Source organism: Panthera uncia, chromosome A2 (assembly GCF_023721935.1).
Source record: "Panthera uncia isolate 11264 chromosome A2, Puncia_PCG_1.0, whole genome shotgun sequence".
In the NCBI taxonomy this organism is placed as follows: Eukaryota; Metazoa; Chordata; class Mammalia; order Carnivora; family Felidae; genus Panthera; species Panthera uncia.
Window position 1 is genome coordinate 51,871,470 of NC_064816.1, and position 12,233 is coordinate 51,883,702.

General features: G+C 39.3%; 1 protein-coding gene across 2 annotated transcripts in view; it reads right to left on the reverse strand.

Moving 5' to 3' along the window:
• The window catches only part of RAF1 (Raf-1 proto-oncogene, serine/threonine kinase), an 89,832-nt gene that overhangs the window by 34,052 nt on the left and 43,547 nt on the right, over nucleotides 1–12,233 (reverse strand). The window contains exon 2 of one of the 2 annotated variants that reach the window (XM_049642735.1): nucleotides 3,463–3,695. In XM_049642735.1, the coding sequence (XP_049498692.1) occupies nucleotides 3,463–3,669 (207 nt within the window). In that variant the 5' untranslated portion in view covers nucleotides 3,670–3,695. Of the gene's footprint in view, nucleotides 1–3,462; nucleotides 3,696–12,233 lie in introns of those variants that run through there. The other variant, XM_049642736.1, reaches the window with a different exon arrangement.

Here is a 12,233-nt window from a genome sequence, read left to right on the forward strand (position 1 = left end):
TGTAAATTGCCCACAGTGGAGCTCCTGTGCTCAGTTAAAGTGTGACAGCTGACAGTGGCCAAACCAGCTCCTTCCCAAAGGCAGGTAAGAGCATATGTTTGGATCTATTTGAAAAGTCTAAAGTATTTATTTAAAATGTTCCATAGCAAGTTTATTTTAGGTTTCTTGAAGTAGTTATACCCTTAGACCCACTAACTTACAGTTTTCAGGAAAAAAAACTAAGTAAAAGTGAGATATACTGATCTGAACTATGAAGATAAGACATCAAGAATGAGGACAATGAAGACTAACAAACACACACTAACAGAATCATTACTTGCATCAAATACTATGCAGTAGAGCTTTGAAAAATATAAGGTGCTATATCATTAATCTTCATTAAAGTCACAGACTCTAGGGGCACCTGGGTGGCTTAGCTGGTTAAGCATCCAACTTCAGCTCAGGTCGTGATCTCACAGTTCATGAGTTTGAGCCGAGTCAGGCTCTGTTCTGACAGCTCAGAGCCTGGAGCCTGCTTCAGATTCTGTGTCTCCCCTTCTCTCTCTGCCCCTCCCCCACTCATGCTCTTTCTCAAAAAAATGAATAAACATTAAAAAAAAAAAAAACCCACATACTCTAAGAGCTAGATAGTTCTTTAAATATTCTCTAATCCAAGTGGGGTTCCCAAATGTGGCTGGCATTAGAATCATCCAAGGAACTTATGAAAATAAAGATTCCCAGCTTCTCCCCTCCAACACATCCAAGGATTCTGATTAAGTTGAACTTGAATGAAGCCCAGGAATCTGTATTTTAGCCGTCAGTTGATTGTAATGGTAATTAATGGTCCTCAGCTATGGTCCAAGCACCCATCTAATAACAAGGAGTGGCAAAGAGACACATATTTACAAAATAAATGACAAGAAAAAAATTTTTTTTAACTTTTATTTATTGTTGAGAGACAGAGACAGAGTGCGAGCAGGGGAGGGGCAGAGAGGGAGACACAGAATCTGAAGCAGGCTCCAGGCTCTGACTTGTCAGCAGAGCCCGACGCAGGGCTTGAACCCATGAACCGTGAGATCATGACCTCAGCTGAATCGGACCCTTAACTCACTAAGCCATCCAGGCGCCCCAAGAAAAAAGTTTTTGTAAAAGCAACTCTAAAATGGTGTTCATGGGTAGCTCAGTCGGCAAGTGTCTTGGTTTTTAGCTCAGATCATGATCTTACAGTCCATAAGTTTGAGCCTCCTCATCAGGCCCTGTGCTGATGGAGCCTGTTTGGGATTCCGTCTCTCCTCTCTGCCCCTCACCTGCTTGTGCTCTTTCTCTCTCAAAATAAATAAATAAACTTTAATTAAAAAAAAAAAAAAAGAAAGAAAAAGCAACTACCAATTATACTCCTACAATTATTTAAATCATATATATACACTTTCTGCCATTCTCCTCTCTACACCTCCCCATGGATACATGTTGAAATTAGTTAAATCTTATTTCTGGAGCCTACTAAGTGATTAGGAGGGTCATTTTAGGTTCCAAGCAGTGAAGTAACCTGGGAATGATTAGAAACTGCTGACTCATGGTGCTGGCCAGTAAATGACTCCTTCCACCAATGCTCCCCTGAAGATACGTGCCAGCTGAAAGAAGATGGTCCATCTCTGGTCAAAGAAATGGGAGAAACTAATTTTATCTGCTAGAGCCTTAGGAGAAGCCAAGCTTCCAAATCACTTGTTCCCAACTACCGATTGTGCTCAACTGAAAGCTGTCAAGGGCTACAAAGATGTAGAAAAATTCAAATAATCATAGCTACCATTTTACTTATGAATCAGCTACTGTATATTCAGCATGAGCCTCATTTCATTAAGGTGAGGAAACAGGGGCTCAAAATATTATGTAACTTATCTAGACGATAATAAAAGGCAATACAGGGATTTATATTTGAGCGTGGTTGTCTTAAAGGTCCATATACTTAATTAATCATTATGCCAAACTAAGTTTCCCAGTCTTCCAGGCAACCCGGCAGGAGATGGGAATGGGGAAGACAGGCACAGTATTAGCCTGAAGCAGTACCACACGGTCTTCAGCTAGTCTTAGCTTCCCATTACATTCACACTTCCCACCTGGGCTCTCCATTTAAGGTTAGAAAGAAGATGAATGGGGGCGCCTGGGTGGCTCAGTCAGTTAAGCGTTTCGGCTCAGCGCATGATCTCACAGTTTGTGAGTTCAAGCCCCGAATCAGGCTCTGTGCTGACAGCTCAGAGCCTGGAGCCTGCTTCGGATTCTGTGTCTCCCTCTCTCTCTCTCTGCCCCTCCCCTGCTCATGCTCTGTCTCCCTCTGTCTCAAAAATAAATAAAGCTTTAAAAAAAATTTTTTTAATAAAAATTAAAAAATAAGAAGATGAATGAACAATAACAGTAAGTAAAAAAATCACCTTGCAAATGAAAGGCCACTTTTGAAATATTAAGGAGGTTATTACTATTTATTTTGCCAGCCATTCAACTTTTATTTTTAGGAAGGGGAACAAAAATAATACTCAAATACCTTTTGAGTTTTGCCTTCAGTTTAAAATGTATGTAAAGGTACAACACTATAACTGGGAGTCTCCTTCTTAAGTTCACAAAAGAAGTATAAAGGAATTTATTAGTAAACTGGGAGAGGGGAGTGGAACTGTCAAAAACAGAACTCTGGACTGGACTTTCCAACCTCAGAACTTTGTCTCACCCAGGTACAAAGAAAAGCCCAATGCACTGATTTTACTCAAAGAATGGGGAGTGGGAAAGGAGGAAGCGTGGAAGTTTTTGAACTAAGGTTTTCTCAAATGTTCCACCAAGCAAAATTAGCACAACTTCACTTTCCTTTTTTAACCAGGTGGGGTTTTTTCCACCAAGATAGTAAGGAACTATTTTGAGCAGTTATTTCTCAGAAAAGTTAGAACTCTATGTCAGAAAACCAAGTGGCAGTGTCCCACCATGATGCTACTAGTATGAACCTGTTGCTGGTACTACAAAAATGAACTGTGCAGACATAACTGGCTAGTGTCAGTGCCCAGGAAAAGAGGAAGATGCTGTGCTTTCTAAGCTACCTCCAGCTTTGCCCAGGGCCTACAAAACTTACCAAAATAATTTTTTCTAGGTAATTTTATTTTCTTCTATATACTCAACTATAACATCCAAAAAATTTAAGTGAGCATTTTGCTTTAATATCCATAATACATATATACATAAAATTGACTGGAACAGTCTAAGGGAGCTTTTCAAAAGAAGACATTCCAGGCGAGAATAACAACTGAAGGAAGGCCAAGGGGTGGGGAAAAGTGGGAGGTATGGAAGGAACATAGTAATATAAAGCAATAAAATCTGCAACTGGAAAGCCAATTAATAAAGACACTAAGTGACAATTTTGCCTGTCTATAAAGTGAGTGAAATTATCCAAAATGCTTTTTATAGGCAGATGGCCAGCTAAACTTACTGAGAGGAACATTTACATACCACTGTTCTTTGCTTGTTTGGCAAGAAAACACGGATAGTGTTGCTTGTCTTAGAAGAGTCCGTAAGTTTGCCATCATCTGATGCCCGACGCTGAAAGCCAAATGGCTGAACTATTGTAGGGGAGATGCAGCTGGGGCCATCAAACACTGCATCTTTGAATCCAAAGCCATTGCTGATCGTCTTCCAGGCCCCTTGTATGTGCTCCATTGATGCAGCTTACACAACACTTAAACCTAGTTAAAAAAAAGACAAAAATTTAATTCTAGAAAAAAGCAACTCAACAACATAGAGTAATTGTGAAAATAGTAGTATGTGGACGTTCTCATAAGTAACACCCTCTGCTTAACTCAATTAATCAAAAACTTTTATGTTAGTATATTTCCATAAAATATTTCATAGACAACTCAAAAACGAGAATAGGGAATAGGGATCAAAAGATGTATCAAGGGTTATACCACCACTTATACCAACCTGGAACATGGGCCCAGCCAGGTTTCCTGACTTCTAGTCTAACACTTTTTAAATTACATTTCTCTTCTTCTTTAGTTATTGTATTTTAAGTGTGAGTGACTACCCTTGCATATCAGTAACATGTGAAATTTAAACAGGTGAAATTTTTTAAAAAAATGTGTAAGCCATAATTTTCTGCCTTAAAGGAAGAAAAAGAAATTAGTATGTCTAGGATGTGTATTAGACACTGATATATAAATTATCTCATTTAATTTTTTTATGAAGATCCCAAATATTTTAAATTCCTTCCTCCATCCACTCTTTAAACAAGGCACAGAAAAATCACCACTACTTGCTGAAGAGCACCCAGGTGATAGGTAAAATAACCAGATATACATATGTTTAAATTTAAAGTCCATAAACTTTCCACCATAACATTCACATTTCAGTTTTGGTACAAAAATGAAGCTTACAAACAGGAGCAAGCAGAGACAGTCACCGAACCAAAAATAACCAAATGTTTTAACTGGGCAACAAGAAAACTGCAACAGTAGTCCACAGTCACACAATGGTGGTAAGACAAAGAGTGTGCAGTTAGGACACACAACACCCTGACACTGACTGGGAGTCAACAATCATGCAGAAGTGAGGTTTATCTCCTTCTTTAGAAAAGGGTGAGATTGATAGGGAATCCCATCCTTCTCACACCTTCCTCCCTTAGAAACTTATTTTGTCTTGGGGCGCCTGGGTGGCTCAGTCGGTTAAAGCGTCCGACTTTGGCTCAGGCCATAATCTCGTGGTCCATGAGTTCGAGCCCCGCGTCGGGCTCTGTGCTGACAGCTCAGAGCCTGGAGCCTGTTTCAGATTCTGTGTCTCCCTCTCTCTGACCCTCCCCTGTTCATGCTCTGTCTCTCCCTGTCTCAAAAATAAATAAAAAACGTTAAAAATAAAATAAAATAAAAATTAAAAAAAAAAGAAACTTATTTTGTCTTATTATTAATAATACCTACCATTTACTACTTGCCTACTATATGAGGCAATACATACTACATACATCCCACTCACATTATCCAACCTAATCCTTAGAGAAATACTCTAGGTAGGACTCACATCCCATTTTACATCTGAGAAACTTTCAAGATTGACTTAGTATTCAATTGCACTCTAGGAATTTATCCTACAGAAGTGTAAGGCAAGTGTTTAAAGATATATGTAACAAACAATCATAAGGAAAAAGAGAGGGGGCAAACCAAGAAACAGACTCAAGAAACTATGGAGAACTGATGGTTACCAGTGGAGAGACAGGTGGGGGGGACACAGGTGATGGGGATTAAGGAGCACACTTGTGATAAGCACCAGGTGTTGTATTTAAGTGCTGAATCACGAAATTGTACACCTGAAATCAATATTACACTGTATGTTAACTAAATTTAAATAAGAACTTAAAAAGATACATGTATAAGCATCTTCATTACAGCACTGTTCATATCCTTGAAAAACTGGGAAACCAGGGACACCTGGGTGGCTCAGTGGGTTAAGCCTTCAACTCTTGATTTCAGCTCAGGTCATGATCTCACGGTTTGTGAATTCGAGCCCCACATCGGGCTCTGCACTGACAGTGTGGAGCCTGCTTGGGATTCTCTCCCTCTCTCTCTCAAAAAAAAAATAGATACACTTAAAAAAATTGGGGGACCAAATACTTAATAGGGAATTCAACAAACGTTAATATCTATGTGATAAATGAAGTAATTTGTATGTGCAGATGGAAAAAAGCCATCCAAGACAAAATAAAAGATGCAAAATATATTTTGAATCTTTTATATTAATCTAGAAAGAGGGAGGAAAATCTTGATTTATAAAGAGGTGAGAAAACCTACAATAATAAAGTATTAACAGTGATTGTTTCAGAAGGACTGTGAGAAATTTTTACTTTTTATATATTACCTATCTTCTTTTTTGGGGGGATCTTTTGTGTGTGTGTTTTACCATTACAACTGTAAACTTCTATAAAGCCCATTTTATTTGTCTAAGTGGGAGGCAGGACAAAATACCACAGCCTTCAAGTGTCAGGACTGTCACACATTGCCTCCCACCTCCTCTGACATATAAACCTGAGCCCCCTTCACAATCCTAATTCTATCCCTCCATTACCATGAGGTCATTTTTTAGGGGCACCCACAGCTCTTCCTTTCCCTATATCTTTCTCCCCAACTAAGAGATGAATGAATTCAGAACCAGATGACAGGGAGAAAGATGAAGAATGAGGGCTCATCTGAGCATCTCACTAGTCTGAAATTATGTGGCTCCTATGATCTAGATATAGAGCACCCAGAGCAACCTTAAAGATGCAACTCAACATATTCCTCCTCTACTGAAGACTCAGAATATAAGCCAAACTCCTTTGTGAACACATCAAGCTTAAAGTCTCAGGACTTTTGAATTTCTTGTTCCCTTCACCTGGAAGGCTGACACTTTCAGAAACAAGCAAGTTAGGGGCGCCTGGGTGGCTCAGTCGGTTGAGTGTCCAACTTCAGCTCAGGTCATGATCTCACAGTCTGTGAGTTCGAGCCCCACGTCGGGCTCTGTGCTGACAGCTCAGAGCCTGGAGCCTGCTTCGGATTCTGTGTCTCCCTCTCTCTCTGCCCCTCCCCTGCTCATGCTCTGTCTCTCTCTGTCTCAAAAATAAATAAAGTTATTTAAAAAAAAAAATTAAAAAAAATTAAAAAAAAGAAACAAGCAAGTTGGCTTTTTCACATGATTAAAGACTTCACCTAAAAGATTACTTTAGAGATGATTTCCCTAGTCATCCCAGCCAAAATACCCCACCCTTTCCAACCCCCATCAAATAACCCTGCCTGTTTTCTTCATGGCACTTACTACTATGTTAAATTGTTCACAGATTTAGGTTAGTACCCTCCACCCTCCTTCTGCTCCACAAGGGCAGGACCCTGCCAAATCCCATTCACTACTGTATTCTTAGTCCATAAGAATGGACTAAAGACATGAAGGCACTCAAATATTTATTAAATGAATTAAGTTAGAGACCAGAATGATGCTGCAAAACATAATTTTTTTATAAAACAGATCTGTTAGAACTAGTAAATGTGAATTAAATCTCCATTTAGTAGTACACCTTTAAAAAAATATCGACCACTAGCAAACGACAAACTGTAGTAATAGCATCCTAAATTTCATTGAGGATGGGGGTAGAGACTGTACTATAAACTATTAGCTAAAGAACCCAATTACAAGACTTAAATGTGGCCTAACTCCAAAAACATACTTATTTTATGATGAATTCTAAGTCTTGTAAGCACTTAGAAAATAACACTGCCAGTGCTTACTATAGAATATACTACAATAACTGTTAACCAAAAGTACACCCACTTCAATTCTCAAGTTTTAGATTACTTCTCATTCATTATTTTTATTTTTCTGTGTGTTTATCAAATTCACTTACTAGGCTAAGAAGCATGTTAAGAGTGTTTCCCAGCTTTTCTCACGTCACTCATACAAAACGATGATTCTTATTTGTAAGGCATACTCAGGTCAACAGAGAGGCTAGAAAGGCCAAGAGCCCTACTAACTGCCCTCCCTGCCCTCCAATAGTGATAGAGACACCACTAACCTGTTCCTCATTAGAAGTTCTAAGCCAAGGTATTCCTTAACCAGTTTACTAAAGGGCACACATCTGAAAATAAGAAAAAGCTTCTAAAAACCATTCAGCATCAACCTACTTGTCTTAACTGAAGACATTCAGAAACCCCATTAATACTACCCTCAAATAATAAACATTAATATAACATAAATGCAAATCTAGCCTCTGTATTTATCTCTCCCTGATATGCTGACCAAATCTCAGCTAAAATTCACATAAACACTCACAATACATATCTAGAGACATACTAAAACTAGATAGTCCAAAACAGAAATCAGCTTCTAAATGTGAAGTCTTTCACAATTCCAAGGAAAAGTTTCAAAACAAATGCATTCTCTTATGGAGAAATTCACTATGTTAGAAAAAAAAAATCATTCATTTTAAAAAAATTTTTAATGTTCATTTATTTTTGAGAGAGAGAGAGAGAGAGAGAGAGAGAAGGAGGGAGGGAGGGAGGGAGGGGAAGGGGCAGAGAGAGACAGACACAGACTCTGAAGCAGGCTCCAGGCTCTGAACTGTCAGCACAGAGCCCATCGTGGGGCTTGAACTCCTCTGAACCATGAGATCATGACCTGAGCTGAAGTCAGATGCTTAACAGACTAAGCCACCCAGGAATCCCGAAATCAATCATTTTTAAAAAGATGTATCTCCCTATAAAGGATTACTATTTCTAATATACAAAGATCTCCTAAAAATTAACAAAAACATGAACAATGCCACTGAAAAAAACAGGGAATTAAATTCACAGAATAGAAACACAAGGCCACGGGGGCACCTGGCTGGCTCAGTCAGTTAAGGATCCAACTTCAGCTCAGGTCATGATCTTGCGGTTCACGAGTCTGAGCCCCACGTTGGGCTCTGTGCTAACAGCTCAGAGCCTGGAGCCTGTTTCGGATTCTGTACTCCCTCTCTCTCTGTCCCTCTCCTGCTTGTGCTCTCTCTCTCTCTCAAAAATAAACAAAGACATTTTTTAAAAAATTTTAAAAAAAGAAACACAGAGGCCATAAACATACGTGATTTGTGTATATATATATACATATATATATACACACACATATATAGTAGAAAAATGTGAAATTTGAAAAGTAAAATACTATTTTTAACATCAGATTTATAAAATATAAAAGACAGAAAAGGAAAACATCCATCACAGGCATCTGAGGAAATCTACTTCTCATACTTGCTGGCAAGACTGTAAACTTAATCTAACAATCTAATAGTTTCTATTAGCCGTTTAAATATTTGAATTCATATACCATTTGACAATCTATCTTATAAGGGAAAAAAACCCAGCCAGCACTACAGAAATACCCAGCACTACTAAAGTACACTGGAATATTTACTGCAGCATTATTTGTAATGTCAATAAACTGTCAACAAACTCCTATCAGAGCCAAAGCCATAGAGCTAAACAAGAAACAACTTGAAAACTAGTTTACAAAAGCAAGACCTCCCAGGGAAGGATTGCCACCGCAATGTACTGGCTAAAGGTCTAATTTAGAGAGTATTTATCCAGGGAAGCTTGAGAAGATTGTGGAGTAGGAGGATCCTAAACTCACGTCCTCCTACAGCAACATCAAGGCTGCACCAACATCAAGTGCAACTCACTCTGAAAATGACCCAAAGACTAGCAGAATAGTACTGTCTCAATTAAAGATATTTTTTAAGGGCCATATTGAAAAGGTTAAGAGGGGCAGAGACAGCTGGGAACCAAACCCCCAGGGTGGTGACTCACAAGCAGAAGGGATATCACAGGCAAGCAGGTCTTCCCTGGGGAACAAGAGAATCTAGCCCTACATAAAGCAATCCCCACCCCAATCCTTACCCCACACAACCCCACAACATCTGGCTTTAAAAATCAGCAGGGCTAGGGGCACCAGGTGCCTCATTTGGTTAAGCATCCAACTCCAACTCAAATCAAGATCTCACGGTTCCTGAGTTCAAGCCCTGTGTCAGGCTCTGTGCTGACAGCTCAGAGCCTGGAGCTTGCTTCGGATTCTTTGTCTCCTTCTCTCTCTGCTCCTCCCCTGCTTGCACTCTATCTCTCTCTAATAGAAATGAACATTAAAAAAAAAAAAAAAATCAGCAGGGCTTAACTCCAGGAGAGCCAGAGGGTTTTGGAAAACTGAGACTCTACTCTTAAATGGCCAGCACATATCATGCACTCCAAGACTCAGCACAAGGACAGCAGTCTGAAAAGAACCTGGATTATTTATGAAGGAAATTTACTGACTAATTTTAGGGTGTGTGCTGAAAGGGCAGGGATCTGTAGGATCTTTCTCCAGGAAGGGAAAGCCTAGTGGATGTCTCCCCCCTACCCCACCCCCTTCAGCTTAGCTGGTGGGAGTCAGTTCTGACACCCTCCTTCTACCTTGCTACCACCAGTCACCTGCCCCAGTGTTCCCCAGTGAACCTGCCCCACTGCTATAGCAGGTGACCCTCCAAAACCGCTCCCATCCTGCCACAACAAGTGGACATCCTCAGTGGGGACCAGCAGCCCCCTAAAACAACTTCTGCCCCACCACACCCAGTGGGCAGCCTCAGACATGACTGGTGCCCCTCTCACCAGCACACCCACAACAGCCAACTGTGCTAGGAGCCAATCCTGCCAACCAGTGTGTCCACCGTAGTCACACTCAGTCACGGTAGCCAGACAGGCTGAGGACTAGCAACATCAACCTGCCTAAAGCAGTCACAGCCCAGTTGCAACAGGAGGGCCACACAGTAGACACCTCTGAAACACCTGGTTCTGGTGACCAGGGGGGATTGAACTACTAGGCCCCACAAGTCACCTTCTACTTAAAGTCACTACTTTCAAGACCAGAAGATAGAACTGACCTATCTAATACACAGAAAGAGAGAGTCAAACAAAATCAGGAGACTGAAGAATATGTGCCAAATGAAAGAATAAGACAACACCTCAGAAAAAAGAACTAAATGAAACAGAGATAAGCAATCAAAGTAATGGTTATAAAGATACTCATGGGACTTGAGAGAAGAGTAGATGAACTCAGTGAGAACTTCAACAAAGAAAAAATATAAAAAGAACAAATCAGAGCTGAAAAATACAATAACTGAAATGAAAAATGCACTACAGAAAATCAACAGCAGATAAGAGGATGCAGAAGTACAGATCACTCATCTTGAAGACAGCACAGTTGAAATCACCAAGCTAAATGGCAAAAAGGAAAAAAAAAATTTTTTTTTGAGAGGGAGAAGTAGAGGGAGAGAATTTTTTTTTTTTAATGTTTATTTGAGAGGGAGAGAGGCAAGCTAGTCAAGACCAGGGGGTGGGGGCAGAGGGAGAGAATTCAAAGCAGGTTCTAGGCTCCAAGCTGTCAGCACTGAGCCCAACACAAGGCTCGAACCCATGAACTGCAAGATCATGACCTAAGATTAAGTCAGATGCTTAACCAACTGAGCCACCCAGGCTCAAGGCCTGCTTAAGCAGGCTCTAGGCCCAGCGAAGAGTCCAACACAAGGCTCAATCTCATGACCTTGGGATCATGACCTGAGCCGAAATCAAGAGTCAGATGCTTAACTGACTAAGCCACCCAGGTGCCCCCCAAAAAAACATTTTTTTAATGAGGATAGGTTAAGAACTCTGAGACAATGTCAACTGTAATAACATTAGTATTATAGGGTTCCGAGAGAAGAGAGAAAGGGGCAGAACTTATTTGAAGAAATAACAGCTAAAAATGTCCCTAACCTGGGAAAGGAAATGGACATCCAAAGACAGGAAGCAAAAAAAAGCACCAAACAAGATAAACCCAAAGAATCCAAACAAAGATACATAAAAATTAAAATGTCAAAAGTTATCTGATTATCTGATAAACAGATAATCTTAAAAGCAGCAAGAGAAAAGCAACTAGTTACATACAAGAGAAACACCATACGGTTATGAGCTGATTGTTCAGCAGAAATTTTGCAGTTCAGAGGGAATGTTCAAAGTACTAAAAGGAAAAAAAAAACCTATAAAGAATAATACTCATCCCAGCAAAGTTATCATTCAAAATTGAAGGAGAGATAGAGTTTCCTCGACAAACAAATGGTATTCGTAACCACTAAAACCGGCCTTACAAGAAATGTTAAAGGGACTTCTTTAAGTGGAAAAGAAAAGGCTGTAAGAAAATTATGAAAGAAAAAAAACTTCACTGCTAAAAGCAAACATACCATAAAGCTAAAAGATCAATCACTTATATATAAAGTGAGTATGAAGGTTAAAAGACAAAAATAGTAAAATCAATTATGTCTACAATAATTAGTTAAGGGATACACAAAATAAAAGATGTAAAATGTGAATTCATATACATAAAATGTGGAGGAAGTAAAAATGTAGTGTTTTTACAATGTATGAACTTAAGAGATCATCAACTTCAAATAGACTGCTATATACACAGGAAATTATATATGAACCTTATGGTAACAAGCCAAAAAAAAAACCTTTAATAGATATGCAAAAAATAAAGAGAAAGGAATCCAAACATAACATTAAAAAAGTCATCAAATCACAAGGGAAGAGAGTAAGAGAAGGAAAAAGGAACAGAGAACTACAAAACAACAGGAAAACAATTGACAAAATGATGATAAATATACATCTATCAATTATTACTTTAAATGTAAATGATCTAAACACTCTAATCAAAAGACATAAGGTGACTGA